Raw genomic sequence first — 19,197 nt, forward strand, 5'->3', positions numbered from 1 at the left:
TGTGGGTTATTGAAGATTGACTCACTAAGTCAGCATATTTTCTTCCAGTCAAGACAATATATCCCACGATCCAATATGCCAAGATGTACTTAGCAAGAATCATGAGTTTGCATGGGGTACCAAAAACCATAGTGTCAGATAGGGGTACACAGTTTGTCTCCAACTTTTGGAAACAATTGCATTCTTCATTGGGTACCAAACTTCTGTATAGTACAGCTTATCATCCACAGACTGATGGACAGACTGAAAGAGTCAATCAAGTACTTAAAGATATGTTAAAGTGTTGTGTCCTTAACTATTCCAATAAGTGGGATGAGTGCTTACCTTTGGCCGAGTTCTCATACAACAATAGTTATCAGAAAAGCATTAGAATGGCTCCATTTGAAGCACTCTATGGTCGTAGATGCAGAACATCGTTGAGTTGGTCTGAGCCTGGAGAAAGAAGATTCTTTGGAGTTGACCTTGTGAAAGAAACAGAAGACAAGGTTAGGCAAATACAGAGTAATCTGAAGATAGCTCAGTCCCGCCAAAAGAGTTATATGGATAGACGGCGGAGACCATTGGTATTCAACAAAGGAGATTTTGTATATCTGAAAGTATCACCAATGAAGGGAGTTAACCATTTTGGTGTTAAAGGAAAGTTGGCACCCCGATACATTGGACCATATCAAATTTTGGAGAGGAATGGAAAAGTGGCATATCGCTTGAAATTACCTGAACATCTCGCAGCTGTGCATGATGTGTTTCATGTTTCTCAATTGAAGAAGTGTCTCCGAGTGCCTGAACAAAATGTTGAAGTTGAAGGAGTGGAACTAGAACCGGATTTAACTTACTCCGAATATCCTATCCGAGTGTTAGATCAGAAAGATCGTGTTACTCGAAGACGGACAATCAAGTTCTATAAAATACAATGGAATCAACATTCAAAAGAGGAAGCTACCTGGGAATCAGAAGATTACTTGTTAGAAAAGTTTCCAGAGTTTCTAGCGTCAATATAGAATAGAGTAATGTTAGTTGAGCTCGGTTGCTACAAATTGTGTTTTGTAAAGGAACCTCAGTTGTTTTTATGGACAAGTTCTGGATGTTTTTGGACTGACACATTTCCTTTTTCATTACTTACTCTATGGCTTTGAATCTCGGGGCGAGATTTCTTTTAGGAGGAAGGATTATAATACCTCGGGTGTTTAAATATTAAAATCTGACATGTCATCATATGCATTGCAAAGCATTTGGCATTTGGTGAAAACTTTGAGATGCATACACTAATACAAGTGTGGTATGTGTTGCATTGTATTGTTTGACTCAAATTCAAAGTTTGTTTGGATTTTGAATTTTTCGAGAAAACCCCGCTTTTCAGCATTTAAATTCTACCCTGAAAATCCATTTCAAAATCTAAGCATATTTTAGGGTTGAGCCCAAAAGCAAAAGTGTAGAACATGTTGGTGCTATCGCCATCGCCGGTGATCTCACCGTCGGCGAGGAATCGCTGGTCAGAGCCGTCGCTGCCGTGGTCAACGTCGGAGGTTAGGAATGACAGGTGGGGTCGGGTTGTCAGTGACTCAACGTTCAAATGGATTTTTCTATTTTCAGATTTGAATGAATAGTGTCTATTTTTGTTATTTTTGTGTAGGTTTATTTAAAGCTCCAAAAATTATGAAAATTTTTGTGTGACTTCTCTGTGATGTATAGTATTTAAGAAAAATATGAAATAATGTTTTTCAGTACTTTTTGAATGTGATAAAAATTACTCAATTTATTAATAAATGAATTTCTATGATTTTTCTAGGCTTATTTAATTGTCCAAAAATTATGAAATTTGTTTTGCCACTTAGTTATCATGTAATGAACATGTACTAAAATTTTGAGTTCAATTAGAATAAGTTGATTTATTTCATAATTTTGAATTAAATAATTAATTCATAAAAGCAAATAGTAACCTTTAATGATTTAGGTTTTGTTTAAAATTTTGGATTGAGTGATGACCTTGGGTCATTAGTTGATAATGATCCTTGGCAAGTGATGTATGTGTTACGAAAAAGATTTAGTCTGTTTGACTTGCAACTGTACCGCGAAGGAAAGTTGTATTCAAATTATTAATTTTGCATCCATCATCGAGCATCATGTTTCGTATTCCGCATCATGTTAAACATGGCATTGTTATTACATGTAGTGAACGAAGGTGAAAACGTGGTAGTTAATCAAGTTGTCGAGGAGGTTAATCCGTCTGTTGAGGTCGGATCGAATACTTGTGAAACGTCGCAGGAGCCGGACTTTTCCGTCAACGAAGGCAAGCCCCGGATGCATACAACCCTACCTTGTGTTTTATAAATTAATTTCGCTTTTGCTTTCCGCTACTGCATTAAGTGAATAGGAGTTAAGTAAGAGCCTAATTGGTGCATTACCACCCTTGTTATTCCATATTTACCATATTACCAGTTTTAAACTCGTATATGGCTAGTTTTGCTTAGCTATGCATAGAACGATGAAAGTCGGGTGACTACCTGTCACCTGCAAGTTTTAAATGGAACATTGGTTAATTATGTTAGCATGTGATATGGGAAGGTGGAGTAATAAATCTAGACCGGGCGGACTCGGTGTGTGTGAGCCACAAGACATGGAGGTCTTGTGAGCGGGTTCTTTCCGTCTGTGTCGATTAAGGCACGTCCGTTGTTGAATTGCATGAGGTGAGGATTTGTAGTACTAACCACATACTCCGGTAAGCCTGAACTTGGCAATTCTATTACGAGAATGGCTACTCGCGCACTAGGAGTGGAGAGATGGCGGGAATAGCGTGTACCCACGTGGCAATAGGCTGGATTGGTGGAGTACTGTATTCTCGGGTGGCGCGGACCCGTTCTTGTTTTAGAGGATCCGAGGGTAGGTTGGTATATGTAGGTCGAGAACCTGCATATGTCGTGTGATCTGGAATTCCCAGCTGTGTTTTTAATCAGTTCGAATCGTCGTTGCTCCTCGATTATGGAGACTCAACTCACTGTTCATCATCGTAGTATTAATAACTGGAACTTGAGAAAGGTTTGCGAAAAAGATTAATATGAAGTTCATGTTCTCATTATGGATCATGGCAGATTCATATGTGGTACTTATAAAGTTTTACCTTAGAATTAAAGAATTTTGTTAAAGAGCTTTTACGCAAAAGAACTTTGATTATTGTTAAAGCCATACCTTGAATCCCATGAGCCGGCATTCCTGAGTTCTATCAGTTTTATTTCGGTTAAGTCTTGTTGAGTACTTTTGTACTCAGGGTTCGTTGACCCCTTGTTGCAGGTGAGCCTCATGGGCAGATCTGTTTTGGATCGTGCTGCATGACTATTGTTCGTTCCGACGATGAGAATTAAATGTGTGATCCCTGGGCAAGATGTTTATTTTGTGTGTAATATATATGTTAATTATGCCACTCCACTACCACTATGGTTTGTAATAATTATCGAACTTAGTTTGTAAGGTTTTAAACAACTGGTTTGTAAACTATGTTATCGTAAGACTTCCGCTGTTTTTTTTTACTCTGGTGCTGATATTTGAATAAATGTTGTAATACTGCAATGACTTTGTAATGTGATCCTGCTCGAAAATCGTGGATGATTCGGGGTTCCCCGAGGACACCCGACAGTCTTTTTAAGTTATTGGAAACATATGCATAAATGTCAAAGGTCGTCGGACAGTGACAGGTGTATGTGGGCCCTATAACTTAGGAGGTTCTGCCACAACATCTCTAAGTAATTCCTGTAAGGTGTTCCACTCATGTCTCTGACTTTCATTTAGCTGTCTTCTGAATTAAGACACCACTGCCCATTCACAAATGCATCTGCTACCTCTATAGCAGGATTACTCGAAATCATGAACAATTTGTGAAAGCTAACTTTCAGAGGACAGTCACCAAGCCAACAATCTAACCAAAATCTAGTTTGGTGACCAGCTTTAACCTCAATAACTCTACCTTTTTTATACCAGGGTCTCAAGTCTAGAAGAGATCTCCAAAATTGGGATCCTCTCCCCTCAAGAACTAAAACAATAGCTCTAATAGGAGTTTCTGATTCCTGCTTTTGGGTAGGCTTAGGTTCAGGAATGTTCAGGGAGTAGAAGAGTTGTCCAGGCATAACAAAAGCACACAGCCGCAGACCTTTGTTTGACCTCATCATAGGGCATTGGTTGGATTTATGACCAGTATCTCTACAACTATAGCAGAACGTCGGATTTCTACACACAGACCAGTGGTGCCCATCTTCATTGCAATTGAAACATTTCATGGGGGTACCCGAGAACTGACCTTGAGAGGAATCCCACGCTTGCTGTTGATTGTAGCCCCTGCGGCGATCCTCAATTTTGTGGCGAAGATCAGCTTCTGTCATTTGCCGCATATCCCTGTACTCATGCTGATCTCCAGCCCTCTTGCGACCCTGAAAATCTCTGTCACGGTCTCTATTCATCAAGCGAGACTGCCTCAGATCTCCATCGCCATAGGCTTGAGCATCTAGCTGCGATCTCTCATCACGCTGATTGGTATCACGGCTATCTCTGCGGGGACCCTGATATCCATCTCGCATTTCCCGACCATCTCTGAACCAATCAGCATCCCTATTGTCTCTTCCCTGATACGGACGCTTATCCATCGGTTGTTTGATTACCTCAACGAAAGATCTCTCGTCGGTGATGGCTGGCGGAACACGACGAATCCTCTTAGCTTGCGCCCCAAATCTCTTGCGCTTGCCGGAAAACGCTCCGCCGATGGGTCCAGAACCCTAGCGGCGGCGATCCAGAACCATCGAGCGGAGAGAACTGCAAATAGCAAATACAGAAAGGATATATGACAATGTATGCACAGGAATATTTTTCTCGAACACATGTATGCACAGGAATCCAAAAGGATATCTTTCGATTTGCTGTGTATAAGAACCATATCACGTAATGTTACTTCAGTCATCAGTAAAAGTTACTAAAAATACTTGAATGCCGTCTTCAAAAAAAAATACTTGAATGCCGATGGGTTCGACAATTCAAAGCCATAATGCAGTCTCAGTTAAACCTTGAAGATTTTCAGGGAAACAATATGCAGTCGATCTGCTGAGAGAAACAGCAAATCACAAGGGGCAAGGTGAACATAACAAATATAGTAGAAAAGGGTACCTGGACCGAACTTTCTCCCATGGCTGTTCATCAACAGATTCCTGCCATATCACGCACTCTCCACTACATTGTAGACACATTCGAATCCCCTGATACAATTTCATAGCATGAATTTGTAAGTTCACGAAATTTACATGTATAGGAATAGGATTATATTTTTCTCCTCCATGATGACTCACAAGATATCTGGAAGGTTCACCTTGCCATTGCACATAGGGCAGTCCAAACTTGATCTATCTATTCCACACTCCTTGCATGGAGTGTAACCTCTACCCCTACAGCTGGGGCAGGGCAGCTCACGGTAGTACTGCCCATTTGGACCGACCCAAGACCTCAGTCTTCCCTTCTCTGTAATTGGAGCTGTACTCCCGCAATGAAAAATCAAAGCTAATAAAGTGTCAAAATCTGCACTCGTTTTCTAGATGAATACAAACTTCAAATTCTCAATCATAAAGGCTTTGATGATATGCACTAAAAATATCCAAACCCTGTTGCCATTTCAGTCCCCCACTAGAGATACAACTCTATGCAAAAACTGTACCATGACACACCTAATAATAAATCTATTAAAAACAAGTACATAGATAGGTTGAACAATGAAGGCAGCATGTTTTAAGTACAGTCTATCTGTGCAAATAGACATCCTTATTCCGACAAATCGTATAATGACGAATTGAGGTGATTTTTCGACAGTTCAATCATACACAAATTGTGCGTGCCATCTTCAAGACCAGCGCACGGCCCATCCATAATCTCAATTCACAATTCTCCGATCACCTAACGTCCTAACCAGCACGAGCAGTCGAACACACATAGTGGCATAGTGTCAATCTAAAGGGAGAGAGAAAAAAACGTACTGTGAGCGTGAGCCGCTGGGTTCGACGTCCGGACCCAGGAGGTCGGCCAAAGGGTTGCAGTGGAGCTGCCGCTGGTAGCAAGAAGGCGAAACGGCTCCAACAGTCAGACCTTCCAGGAATTGCGGGAGAAAGAGGAACTTCGAAACCAAAGCGGAGTTTTGTGCTCACTGTACCGGAGAGCTTGGAGTGCCGGCGCCATCCGACGCAGAAGCAGCGACGCAGCGTCGGCGTAAACGCGGCGCTGGCCGCGCACGCCTAGGCAGCCTCAACCGGGCCGCCGCGGAAGGCGCGGGCTGGGCGCACGTTATCCGTAGTAGCATCCCACAAGAGAGGCGCGTACCTGTCGGTCCGTCTGCCACCACGAGTAACGGGAGGGAGGTGGGGGGCGGAGGGCCAGCGGTGGCGTTGTGGTGCTGGCGCTGGGGTGAGCTGGTAGGTGGTAGCGACTCTCCTCCCGGTCGGGCTCTGTGGCTGTCGTTGCTCGTCAAGGGGGCGCATGGGCATGGCGAACGCCCGTTCGGCTCGGCCGGGCTGGGGCGGGCGAGCTGCCACAGGCCACACCCACACCCACACCCACACGGAGCAACGACAGCGGGATCAGCGTTTGCGACCCGTCAGTACCAGTACAAGACACGTGGCTCCAGGAACTGACCCAACGAACGGGGATTTTTTTTTATTTTTAACACATTTTTAACTAATTAAAATTAACACTGTTTAATTTTTTTTTCAAATCTAACACTTTTGGCCACGCTTATTCGCACGGCGCGGTGAATTAATGTTGTCGCGCCATGCATGGAGACGCGGCGAGGCTGCCCACGTGGCAGCGACCAGGCCGCTGACCGGTGACGTGACCGGCTCTGCCGCGCCACCGATCAGGGCACGGTGGTGACACGCCACGCATCATGGCACGGCAGTGACGCGCCACCGCCCAGGGCGCGACAGAGCCTAATATAGGCCCGCGGCCCAGTCCCGCCCTCCCTCTCTGTTTCAGTCGCCAGGGCACAGCAGCCGCCTCCATGCCGCCCTGCCCCCGCCGACGCGCCTCCCAGCCAGCACCGCCGCGCCATTGCCTCCCGGCTCCCCCACGGCCAGCCGCCGAATTTTCCTCCCTTGGCGTTCCCCTCCCTACCTTCCCCGAAGCTCCTCCTCGGCCTTGTCAAGGTAATGAAGCTCCTCCTCGGTCTCCACGGTCAAATGATTTGAATGAGTAGGTATTGTACGAAGGAAAATATGAGTTCGTTAGGACGTTAGATTGAAGGATTAGGATTAGGATTGCCAATATTAAGGTTAATTGGTTAGTTAGAATTACGATTACCATGTATATTGCTTGTTTGAACGACGTTAGGCGCGGCCAGGCCTTAGCCATGACGGCCGCGGTGGCCGAGGCGTGGCTCATGATGGGTAGCAGCCACGGCGCGGAGAGCGCCTCGTAGGTGGTGGGCGCGAGCGCGAGCTCATGGCGCGCCAGCGCGGGTCCAGCAGGCGCTTCACGGCGCGGAGGCGACGACGGGGATAGGGATGGTGAGCCCGAGGTGGCGGTGTCGAGCGCGTCCGACACGAAGGACAGCGCCTGCGCGCGTGGCAGCTGGGTGCTGCTGCCCACCGCCGCCGTCCGCGGCCGTGTCCAGCGAGAGGAGGTGCCGCCGGAGGAGCAGGCTGGACGCTTCGGAGACCGGTGACGCGTGCTGCGGGAACGCGCATCCGACATCGCAACATCGTGAGGGACCACGGCTTCGGCACCATGGGTGGGCACATGTACCTAGCGTTCGAGCTGGGAGAGCGAGGCAGCCTTGGGAAGGTGCTGTACGGTACAGGGCTACGGGCCCGGCCGCGGCTACGAGTCTGTGACATATTCGACTAGCCTGTGCGGGCGCGTGTCATCGATGGGCCGGCGAATGCGCTAGCGTACGTGCACCATGACTGCTTGCGGCCGAAGATCCACCGCAACGTGACTTGCTGCTGTAACCAGACAACGAGCCGCGGCTCGCGGACTTCGGCACGGCGAGGTTCCTCGATCCCAGCCGCTCCGACTGCACCAGCGTCGCCGGCTCACTGCCCCCTTCTCACAGCCGCGGCACCCCTGGGCCCGCACCTTCGCTTGCCAAGCCGCTCAGACGCAGCGCCCCTGGGCCCGCTGCCTCGCTCGATGGAGCCCTCGCCGCCGCGGTCGCGCTGACAAGCTGCTCAGACGGAATTTTTTAAACACTATGTTTAAACTATTTTAAAATCTAACACTGTTTTTTTCTTCAAAACTAACATTTTTTTGCCACGCCTATTGCTATGGCGCGGCCAAACAACACTAGCGCGCCATGCATGACGGCACTGACAGAGGGAGTGACATGGCACTGGCCCGGGCCTAACCGGCTAATGTGGCAGGCTGCTTCCGCGCCACAGATCTTGGTGTGGCAGTGCCCGCATGGCGCGGCAAGCCCAGTTACAGACCCACGATGTGGTTTCATCTTTCCCCCTCTCTCTCTCCATTATTTCCCTTTCATCCGTGCCCACCAGACGCCCGTCGTCGCCCCCTCCCTTGGCTTCTTCACCGTCGACCGCTGCCTACCTCCCTACCTCCCTCCCCATTCCCCTATTGATAGGGTGGGGGTCAGGCCCTTGGTCGCCCGCTGCCGTCTCCCTTGGTGGCCATCCGTTCGGCCACCGCCGCCGGCCGGCGAGGACGTCAGCGGCCCTCTCCGTCGTCGGGGCTATCACACCCAGTTTCATAAAACAAAACCGAATGCACATCACATTTATGCCAGGATCTATTTATTCATACATGTGACAACAAAAGTGATACATTGCAGTGTTTAATACAAAAGCGATTACATATTACAAAAATGACCAGAGGGTCTAAACACAAAATTATATTAGAGTTCCAGCAGAGCAGGGTCTCCATCCCTTCAGGCAGCTGACCGGGGGTACACCAGCCTAGCATCAACACCGTCTTCACGAAATGCCATCTTCTAGAAACTCCATCTTCTAGTCCGAACCGCTGGGTGGGGTAGCAAAGGGGACAAAGAGAAGAGTGAGCACATCGAAATGTACTCCGCAAGTGTAGGAAAGTATGACATGCGGGCCAACACAAGGAAAGGCTAACAGGGTTTGACACAAGCACTTAAGCAACACACCTATTACCTTAAACCTTAAGCACCTATTTAACTAGGTGAGATCTTCCTTCACCTCGGAGAACCATTGTAACCAACACTCGAATCCCATCTGAGCACCACACCTGGATTCCATCCAAGCAAACCAACACTTGGATTCCATCCAAGCCTCCCAACTGAACCAGAGCCATCTAATCAAGAAGAAGTCCAGGCCGCTCTTGACCGTGAGCACGGCTGATATATCAGTTTTACACTCTGCAGAGGTTGCACACTTTCACCACGAGTCATGTTTCCCCATCACTGCTTCACACTACCTAGGTGCTCAGCGAGGTCACACTACTAAGGCCTTTACAAAGTCCCTCCAAGTCTATTTTACACCTTCACTAAGGTTTCTAACCACTAACAGTGGGTACCAACACCACTGCAGAAGCCCCCTCTTGTGCCACACAAACCGACCCTGATGTAGCATAACTTGGAGGAAACTAATTACTTGGCCTAGGGCCAAAGCCACATAAGCCCTCGAGGTTGCGCTGTTAAGCCGGATTACTTGTCCATGAACTGGTCCTTAGAATCCAAGCAGGGACGAGCACAATCCATTCCACCAATTCCAACAATCCACCAGAAAACATTTACCCAAAATCTGGCACACATCTCCACCAAAACTAACCATCCTGCCGGATTCCTATTCACCATGTTGCTATAAACATTACCAACCCAAGTTGCATAAATCATTAATCAATTATTAAATGATAACCTTTCCAACCCAAGACTGCAAGCTAAGCAAGACAGCTACCCAACCAACCCAGGTTACAAGGATGATAACATCAAGTTCTAGTAAACCCTAACATAGGATTCAAATTATGACTCTACATGCAACTAATGGTCTAACTACACTAACTCAAAGTAAAACAAATGTAGGAGCAAGATGGTCAAGGACACTTGCCTTAGGCTTAGAAACGCATAACAACTCAACTCTTGGTCTTTGGGGTCCACCGAGGACTTCTCTTCCATCGCGGCAAATCTTCGGGCGCATAGACATACAAGCAAACATACACAAATAAATAAAAGCAGTACACCAAACATGATAAACAACTTAATAAAATGTTACTTACGCGTAGGTCTTGTTTCTACGATCGCGCGAGCGCAAAAACCGTGGAAACGAAGATCGGACGGAAAAGATACGGACTCCGGACGATTTAAACAAGGGAGGGCTTTCCAGGTATTTCACTTGAAAAGCGCTGAAATAAATAAAATAATTAGTATTGGCGGGATTAAACAATGATAGAAATACATATTGGAGAGATGAAACTGAAACAACGGAATTCGGATTAGATTTGAAGGAATAACTGATGAAAAAGGATGGAAAATAAATGAATCAGGGACTTATCTGCGAAACGAGAAAACTTCATTTGCATGTAGGTCCTTCTTCCACCTCTGATTGAATCGTGCTACAGCAGTCACGGGTTACTGTTCACATGCGTACAGGGAAGACAGAGGAGAAGCTCGACCAGAAAAAAAAGGCAGGGGCTGAGGGGGCTACCGGCCGGCCATGGGAGGAAGCAGTTGGCTTGGGAGACCTGGTGGCCAGCCATGGGGAACAGGCTGCCGAACGTGGCGGCCAGTGACGGCCACGCAAGGCGCAGCGCTGGGCGGCATAGGGCATGAGGCCAAGGCCAGGACGGCCAAGGGGAAGGCTGTGGGGCGGCCGGGGGGGGGGGGGAGGGTAGCCGGCCAAGGATGGGCATGGCTGGCCGATAGCGGCCGTGGGCAGCCAAGGAACAGATAGCGGTGGCCAGAGAAGGAAAACAGGAGCCGACAATGGAGAACCTCGCCGGAGAAAAGAAAAAGAGATGGAAAAAGGTCAAACGGTGATGGATTCGTGAAAAGGAATATACCACGGCGTAGAGAACGAAGAGATCTACCTCTGGGTGGTGGTGGTTGTCGCTGGGCCACGACGGTTTGCCCGAAAAAGCTTGCCGGAAACCTAGCCTCTTCCGAAATTCGACGTCCGATCTAGGATGCTACGGGTGGCTGCTGCGGAAACGGGATGTACTTCTAGAACCCTTGCATCGAGAGGAACACTGGCAAGTATTTATAGGCAGGATTTGGGTCGGTGGAAAAATTAGGGTTTTGGGATTATTTTAATTTCATGAATTAAAATAATTCTAGAAAATCCAGAATTGCTTTTTAAGCCACGAAAAATAGCCCGGAGCTCAGAAAAATCCTCGGAAAAATCCTGGAGATAGATTAAAGGATGAGGAACTCAAATAAAGTTGTTTGAGCTCACGAAAAGATTGTTGCAAAGATCAAGGAAAACTATTAAGCCCAAGGAAAAAGGAATTTAATTCCAGAAAAGGTCAGAAAAATTCCCGGAGAGAAAGAAACGTCGCTCTATCATATTTCAAAACAATTTGCACTCATAAACACCAAATGCAACATGGCATGAATGCAATACCCTTCACATTATATTATAAAAGTTATTTAAAAATCAACATTTTTCACATTATAAATTGCAAAAACCCTAATTAAATCTTGAAAACTTTAGAAAATGATAAAAGCATTAATTTTATTCAGTGAAAACTAGTTCACAACCCATAATGGAATTTTTGGGGTGTGATAGGGGCTAACCCCTAGGAGCTCTCCCCCTTGTTGCTAAGGTATTCCCCCCTCCAAGATCCTCATTTTGGTGATTAATTTTTGAATCAATTGATTAGTGTTAGTAATTTGGTATAGTTAAGTAGTTAGGATTTAGGGTATGGTTAGGTAGTTAGCGTTTAGGTTTTCGTTAGTTAGGATTTTGGGTTTAGGGTTTGGTTAGTAATTTAGGGTTTAGGTTTTTCTTAGTTCGGATTAGAGGTCTAGGGTTTAGGATATTGTTAGTTAGGACTTTGGGTTTAAGGATTGCTTAGGTAGTTAGGGTTTAGTTAGTTTCTAGTAGTAATGGTAGTTAGTATAGATACTAGTTTTTAAGTGTTGGTACTTAGTAGTGTGTGATACGACTGATTTCGATGACTTGATGAAGTTTCCTCAAATGTTTTTGTAGATGGATTGTTGTGTCCAAGTTTTCTATGAAGGAAGTGTTAGGAAAGAAGATGGTATATTTGAGGATATGGAGGAAGAATTATAATGGTTCGATGAACCTCTTAGCTTCAACGACCTTTGTGTCCGTTTGAATGCAAAGTTTGGCAGGTAATTTCACATTGAAGGGGAGGTTTGATAGTGGGAAGACTAGGGCACACTATGTTCTGATGCACTTGCACGACTGTGCTCACTGGTCCCGCTACAATAGGGTGATCAAAGGTTCCAATGTGCCTATGGCTGAGGTGGTGGTGGAGAATAGGTACAAGGATGTAGGGTGTCTAGGATGGGCTGTCTATTGACGGTGTTGGAGGCAATGAACAAGAATTGGGGGTCGAAAGGGAAGCAACTCAGGGTACACATGGATTTAGATGGTCAGTTGACATAGGAGCAGTTTCATTCAACTTCAGTAGGCTGTATAAGCAATGACATTGATGTGAATGAGTTTGAACAGGAAGACGAGGAGCAGGAGAAGGAGGATAGGATTGGTGATGTAGTTAGCAGTGATTCAGACGATTCGGATGATGAGCAAGGAGGTAGAGATGCTATGCCAACACTAGTTGATGCCATGCCAGTACTGGTTAATGCTATGCCATTACCAGTACCAACTAAGGTACTTCATGCTATGCCAGCTTAGGATAGACTAGTCATAGATTTGCTAGAGGATGATACCCCATATGATTCATGGGGATAAATTAGCAAAGCACAGCAGTATGTTCCACCATCACCTTATATAGCGACAGAGCTTATGCAACTAAGGTCAATGAATGTACCTTTTAGTGGTGTTCCAAACTATAGGGATGTTCTGAACTATAGGGATGTGTAGGAAATCATCGTATGACCATGAGAATGAAATCCTTGGCAAGGGGATGATATTCAAATAAGGGGAAGTAAAATCATTAGTAGTTCATTGCATGTTACCTTGCCAGTCGTATATTGGGGCTCGTTGATGACAATAACAATATTTTGGTGTCTTCGTTACAATAGTCCATATCCGGATTCGTTAAGTATGATCTAAAGTACGAAAAGGTTTGGCATTCTAAGCAAATTGCCCTGGTGATTCGTCGGGGTAGTTGGGAGAAAGCATACAATAGGGTTCCCTGAATATTATGTGCAATGCATTACTACAACACTAGCTTAAAATAGTTTGTAGACATCGGAGGGATGTATTTCGAGTACCCGTTGAGGCATGTCCTGCATCATGTGTTCTGGTCATTCGCGCAGATGGAACATGCATTCTAATTTTGTTGGCCATTTGTACTTGTTAATGGCACTTTCCTGACCAAAAAGTATAGGGGCACATTGATGATGGCTGCTACAGTTGATCTAGAGGACCAAATAGTACTCATGGCTTTTGCTTTGGCAGAGGGAGAGAACAATGAATCATGGTCATGGTTCATGCGGCTTCTACGTGTATAAGTGCTTGGCCCATCTCGCACTATATGTTTGATCTCGGACCATCACGCAGGGCTTCTTAATGCTATAGATGAACATATCGATGGGTTGCCGCCTCTAGTGTATAGATGGTGCATGTGACATTTTGCCGCTAATTTATAGCAACATCAGAGGAAGAAGGAGGTTTGTGACAAGGTAAAGACTCTATGTTGTGTACGTATAGAGCACCAGTTTAAGGAGACAAAGAGAGAACTAGACAAGATGCTAAACGAAGCGGGCAAGGCCTGGTTAGAGGCAGAGATGGAACATGAAGGCTAAGTGGGCATTAGCATATGATGAGGCTAGTTTCAGGTATGGCATCATGACCACCAACTCGTCAGAGTCTTTCAACCATGTATTCAAAGGAGATCGATCGTTGCCTGTGTTTGGAATTGTTGAGTTCTCGTTTCAAAAGTGCAACGAATATTTTGTCAAGAGGCGAGAACTTGCGTAGAGGAATATAGCTGAGCATGGGTGATTTGGAAAGGCTAAAACAGAGCATTTGAAGGAGGCCGAGGAATTGGCCAAGCAGCACACCGTCGAGCCATATGGACCTCACCGACATGTCTTTAGCATATGGGAGAAGGGTGGCACAAGCTTGGGTGGCGAACGTTATGGTGGACGGAACTACTGAGTTGATCTTGATAAAGTAGAGTGCAGTTGCAACGTCCCTCAGATCATGCATGCCCCTTGCTCTTACATGATCATGGTCTATAGGGTCCGTGGATATGACTTCGAGGGTCTGCCATATATGTCACCCTTGTATCTCCATTCGAACACCCTTAGTATTTGGGAGAGGAGTTTCAAGCCGTCCTTGACCCAACACAGTGTCCCTCTTATCATGGTTATGACTACGTGCCAAATCCAGACCTAATGAAGGTAGGGAAGGGTAGTAGAAAGAAGAAGTGACTCAAGGGGGACATGGATGCTATGAGAGGATACGACGAAGACATGTACAGAGGGGGAGACTTCAACAAGACCCTTGGCAAGAATCTTTGCTCCATTTGCAAAGAACCTGGTCACAAGGCTAGCAGGCATAGAAGATGAGGGCAGCATGTCCATACATAGAACTTGCTTTTTTCCTAGTGAAGTTGCTTGATATGCTTGTTAATGTTACTTTCAAAATGTACATGATCTTTCATATTTTGTCCATGTTGCATAGCATGTAGTTTTAATTTTGCAATGCTACTTAATGTTAATTTCAATATTGTATTATTCATAATGTTTGTTCTAACCCTTTGTTTATTAATTTGAACTAGGATAGCTCGGGCAATTAGCATCCGTTGTACCCCCCTTCTTGAGGTGGCCTACGATGATGAACATCGATCTCACGTGTTGACCGACAGCGACGTAGAGGTGGTCTTGACTCCTTTGAGGCCACGGATGCACAATAGGGCGCACTAGTGGGATAAGCGTTACGCGTTGTACATATGGCGTGCCGGCATCTTCAAGCTTGTCCGGGTTGTGAACTATGGTCTTTCGGCCCTTGACCCCACACTTCTCACTGTAGCTATAGATAGGTGTGAGTCCCTCTATTCTTCGTAAACATTGTTAAAATGAATTTGATGTAACTAACACTCGTTCTGTTTTTGTAATGCAACCTCACAGATGGAGGCCTAAGACCCACACATTCCACCTACCTTGTGGCGAGATGACCATCACCATGTAGGACGTGAAGGCTATCTTTGGGCTTCGGCTACGGGGACTTCCAGTGATAGCTAGAGTTAACAACAATCACTAGAGAGACCTAGTGGCTCAGTTCTGTGGCTTTGCTCCACCAGACGACAAGGAAGCTAGAAAAAATAAGTAAGGAATTGAACCATATTTAATACTTACATTGGTTTTCTAAATCCATTGTGTCTCATTGTGTTTTGTGAATTTTAGGAAAACTTTCGTTGTTTCATCGTTGTGGAACATAGAGCGCTTCGAGAACTTGCACCCATAAGCTAATGATGCTGAGATCGAGAGGTTTGCTAGAGTATGGCACTGGCACTTCCTTGGCGCTTTCCTATTCCCCAACGCGTAGGGCAACACCATTAGCTGGATTTTTCTTAACATACTACGCCAGCTGTGGGAGAACATAGCAACGTACAGCTGGGGTGGCGTGAAACTGGCATGGACGTATCGATAGCTTTGTGTTGCCTGCCGTCGCACCTCGACGACCGTGAGCCTAGGTGGTTGCTCCTACCTACTCTAGGTTTGGTGTTGGGAAAGATGATCCGTTGGGAGGCCCCTTCTTTATGGTTTGTCTGTAAGTACTTTGGTTTAGTATGTACTTCGAAGCTGTTACATATGATGAAATTATGATTGGCTAATTCATTTTTACACTTGTCAATGTAGGAATGGAACAGTTAGGATACACTACATACTGCTTTGTACATCTAGCAAGAAGCAGAGTTAGTTCGAGGGAATCTGCGACGCAAGTACAGGGAGTACACAGACTGTCTTGACGTACTGACATAGCACTAGGTTATGCTCTCTTTGGTTACATATGTTTGTGCTCTTGTTGGATGTACACTATATCACAAGCTAATTCAATTATGAAATGTTTAGGTGACTTTGTGTCCTTGGGATGCTCCGAAGCTCTAAGACTATATGAGTTTAGTCACTAGGCAAGAGTCCGATGAGTATCGCTGCAACGTCCCTCTTATTTTTTCCACGTGGTCGAGATCCACTTGCCCATCAGGATTTGCATGTAGTTCGAAAGAATTACATGCTACCCACCATCACTTTACTCCACCAACCAAGAATTGCATGGGTGCATTATTGATTCATAACAAAGCTACAATTGTGAGGTGTGTGGTAGAACTATCATTTTGTTGTAGGTATGACCGTAGGAAGAGGTACAAGGACAAGGATTGGCGCGTGAAGCACTATGAGTTCATCCAGCTATGGGAGACAAGGCAGTGGCGACCGGTTGATGCAGATCCTCCACACAACTAGCACACCTTCGACGAGTACCTCCGGTGGCTTCACAGGTCTACAAGGACATATATCAAGCCCCCTACACTAAGGACGCAATTGACGACGACTCAGAGGAAGATGTAATTAAAGATGTGTCCGACATTGCCACTAGGGAGGAGACACAACCACAGAAAGCCCTGCTATAGAGATATGTTGTAAGATACTTGAATGCTACAAATTGTTATCCATTTGACATTTACTAAGTGTACTAAAACGGTCCAACTTTGTTTATGTACCCAGGATACACAATTGTCAAGGTTGTCCAACGAAGCAGTGTTTTGACTTCACGAGTCTAGAGGGCAGGGGCCAGGTGTTCTATAGGCTTTTGTGGAGGTACACATAAACTTGTTCACTATGAAAATGTTCGTTTAGTCTCAACGCGATTGGTGAATAATTTATCTTTAACGTCTGTTGATGCAGAAAGGTAAGAAGAGCTGCAAGAAGCTGGCTCAAAAGTTGAGCTGCATGGATACTCCATGGGAGGAACCTAACTACCAGGTGCGGTTGGGTGGCATGGCTTTGGCCTCTTTGAGGACACCAGCTGGCTCTTTGGAGCCAATGACAGTTGCAACTTCGGCTATGTGTACACCACCCCACGTTAGTGCAGGGAAGGTGTAACACCTCGGGTGTTATGAGCTCACTAAGCACTGGAATTATGGCCTGAGAAATAGATCTATAAGTATAGTGAGTTAGTTTAATCAAATGCGATAATGAAAAACCTAATCCCTAGTTATACGGATAAGTTAATAGTTTGACTTAAAAAGTAATTTATATAAAGCAATAATAATATAGAACATGTGTTTGTGATTTTTAAAAAAAATGAAGTACAAGTCAAGTAGGTGAAAACGCAACTTGGGTTTTAGAAAACAAATGTTGTTGACTAGGGTTTTTGCCAGCTCAAAAATCAAATAGGAAATTAAAATTAGTCCTGTCGGTGCAGAAAGTAACCAATAAGTAAATATTTATAGTTTTGCCGTACGTTGTGATCGGAGGTGGCCTAGCACTCAATGACACAGGGTTTATACTAGTTCAGGCAATGTGCCCTACGTCTAGTTTGAGTCGGTCGGTGACTTTATTCCTGAGCCCAGGTGCTCAAAGTTTGCAGTGGGGTTACAAACGAGAAGGAGGAAGATGAGGGATACAAGAGGTCCGGTCGGACTCCGATCGGAAGGGCCAAGAGTGACGGGAGCCCCGCTATGAGCTAAGTGTTCGAGCATGTGCTTGTGGTTCAAACCTGGCGGTTCTGTGGTTGTGTACTAGTGAACTTGATCGATCTGATGAATATGACAGAGCTTAATGAACCTGGATTAACTAACTTTTTTGGGAGAGAGCGCATCCCCTTTTATTGATGAAGGGGATGGCCTTACAAGTGAGAGGGAGAGAGTATGTATGCTTCTAAGCCTTGTTGCCCATGCTGGTGGGTACAGGATGATGGTAGGCACCCACAACACTGTTGGATGTCAGATGCATGTGGGGAGGTTATGTTGTCTTCTTCAGGTATGGAAGACATCGGCACCCACCACACTGTTGATACCTAGAGGTTTGTGAGGGGTTTTATCATGTTCGCCTAGTACGGTAAATGTCAGCGCCCACAACACTATCGATGCCCAGAGGCATGTGGGGGAGCTTTATCGTATGGGAGTTAATGGTGCCCACAATACTATAGGGGAAATATCGACGCCTACAACACTGCTTGGGTTCTAACATGCCAGAGAGGTCGTAGAGTACTATTTCCACAGGTGTATAGGGTACAGACCCCGGTATTGCGGTTTGACTTGTGCGTCCTGCCTTACTTTCTCCATCCGTTTCCTGATCCTTACCGAGTGGGCATCCCCGATCGGTTAGTCCTAGTTGGCTCTGACCATGCCAGTCCGAGAAGAGCAGTGAGCAGGGGTTTGGCGCATCCCCGATCGAAGACGTGGGTCGAAGTCGGAAGTAGTGCTTTGTCTAGGCCTTTCGGTCGGAGAGGCCGTCTGGAGGTGGGCTAAAGACCGAAGCGAGTGCTCCGGTCGGAGACGTAGGCTAGAGTCAAAGAAACGGACATCGTTCCTCCTCGGCCAGGCCTTCTAGTCGGTGATTGGATCGCCCTTCTGGCCTATTGTTTAGGTACTTGGGCTAGCCTATGAGTTGCATGTTATTTGCAATGTTGCCTGCTAGGCCGAGCCTCTATGGAGAAGTCGGTCCGCGAGGGAACCCGGGTTTATGAACCCGACAAGTCCTTTTCGTTGAATCGGCAAAAATTTAAAGTTGTGCTGAAAGTACACTTTTTAGTGATTTTTAAAATGTAAAAATAGTTAAATAATGCCATGATGTTTTGGTTCTATTGTTTGGTATAAAGTGTGTGCTATGCCGTGAAATGGTTGTTGATGAAGTTTGGTAAAGTTTTGACCGTTTAAAAATTCAACCAAATTCAACTCAAGGCCAATTTTCAAGTTTGAAAATAGTGTGACAATGCTAAATTGGAATTTAAATTCTGATTAAAATTCTTAAACACTAGTGCCATGTTTTTATTTAGTGATTTGCATAGAGGCGAGCACTCAAGAACGGTGTAGGTCGGGGTGGAAATGGGTGTCATGGTACTCTCATAGAAATTGCCTAACTTCGTTAGAACGCGCTGCGGA

The 19,197-nt window shown here is 45.5% G+C and overlaps 1 protein-coding gene across 6 annotated transcripts; it reads right to left on the minus strand.

Annotated features, from left to right (window-relative positions):
- Window positions 1-329: 329 nt before the first annotated feature.
- LOC136452789 (uncharacterized) lies at window positions 330-6,459 on the minus strand. Of its 6 annotated transcripts, XR_010758902.1 has the most exons (7): window positions 6,173-6,459; window positions 6,000-6,064; window positions 5,322-5,502; window positions 5,143-5,231; window positions 4,286-4,794; window positions 715-780; window positions 330-461 (listed from the first exon to the last, which is right to left on the minus strand). XR_010758902.1 is itself a non-coding variant. In XM_066453381.1 (5 exons), exons 1-5 carry the CDS (start codon window positions 6,196-6,198, stop codon window positions 5,013-5,015), a joined length of 432 nt encoding a protein of 143 aa, XP_066309478.1. In that variant the 5' UTR covers window positions 6,199-6,459; the 3' UTR covers window positions 4,801-5,012. The 6 variants fall into 6 exon arrangements, 2 of the variants coding, with proteins under 2 accessions (XP_066309478.1, XP_066309479.1); XR_010758903.1 differs by lacking the exons at window positions 330-461; window positions 715-780 and having other exon boundaries at window positions 3,811-4,794; window positions 5,342-5,502; window positions 6,173-6,454; XR_010758901.1 differs by lacking the exons at window positions 330-461; window positions 715-780 and having other exon boundaries at window positions 3,811-4,794; window positions 6,173-6,453.
- Window positions 6,460-19,197: the final 12,738 nt, after the last annotated feature.

The sequence above is a fragment of the Miscanthus floridulus genome, chromosome 5, assembly GCF_019320115.1.
Source record: "Miscanthus floridulus cultivar M001 chromosome 5, ASM1932011v1, whole genome shotgun sequence".
Lineage (NCBI taxonomy): Eukaryota > Viridiplantae > Streptophyta > Magnoliopsida > Poales > Poaceae > Miscanthus > Miscanthus floridulus.

Excerpts from the sequence above, each read along its gene's own strand:
- LOC136452789 (XM_066453381.1), bottom strand. The coding sequence starts at position 6,198 with ATGGCGCCGGCACTCCAAGCTCTCCG. Across the intron at positions 6,065-6,172 it reads CCGGCACTCCAAGCTCTCCG|CTCCACTGCAACCCTTTGGC; the intron begins GTACAGTGAGCA and ends TACCAGCGGCAG. Across the intron at positions 5,077-5,142 it reads TGGGAGAAAGTTCGGTCCAG|ATCGACTGCATATTGTTTCC; the intron begins GTACCCTTTTCT and ends TTCTCTCAGCAG.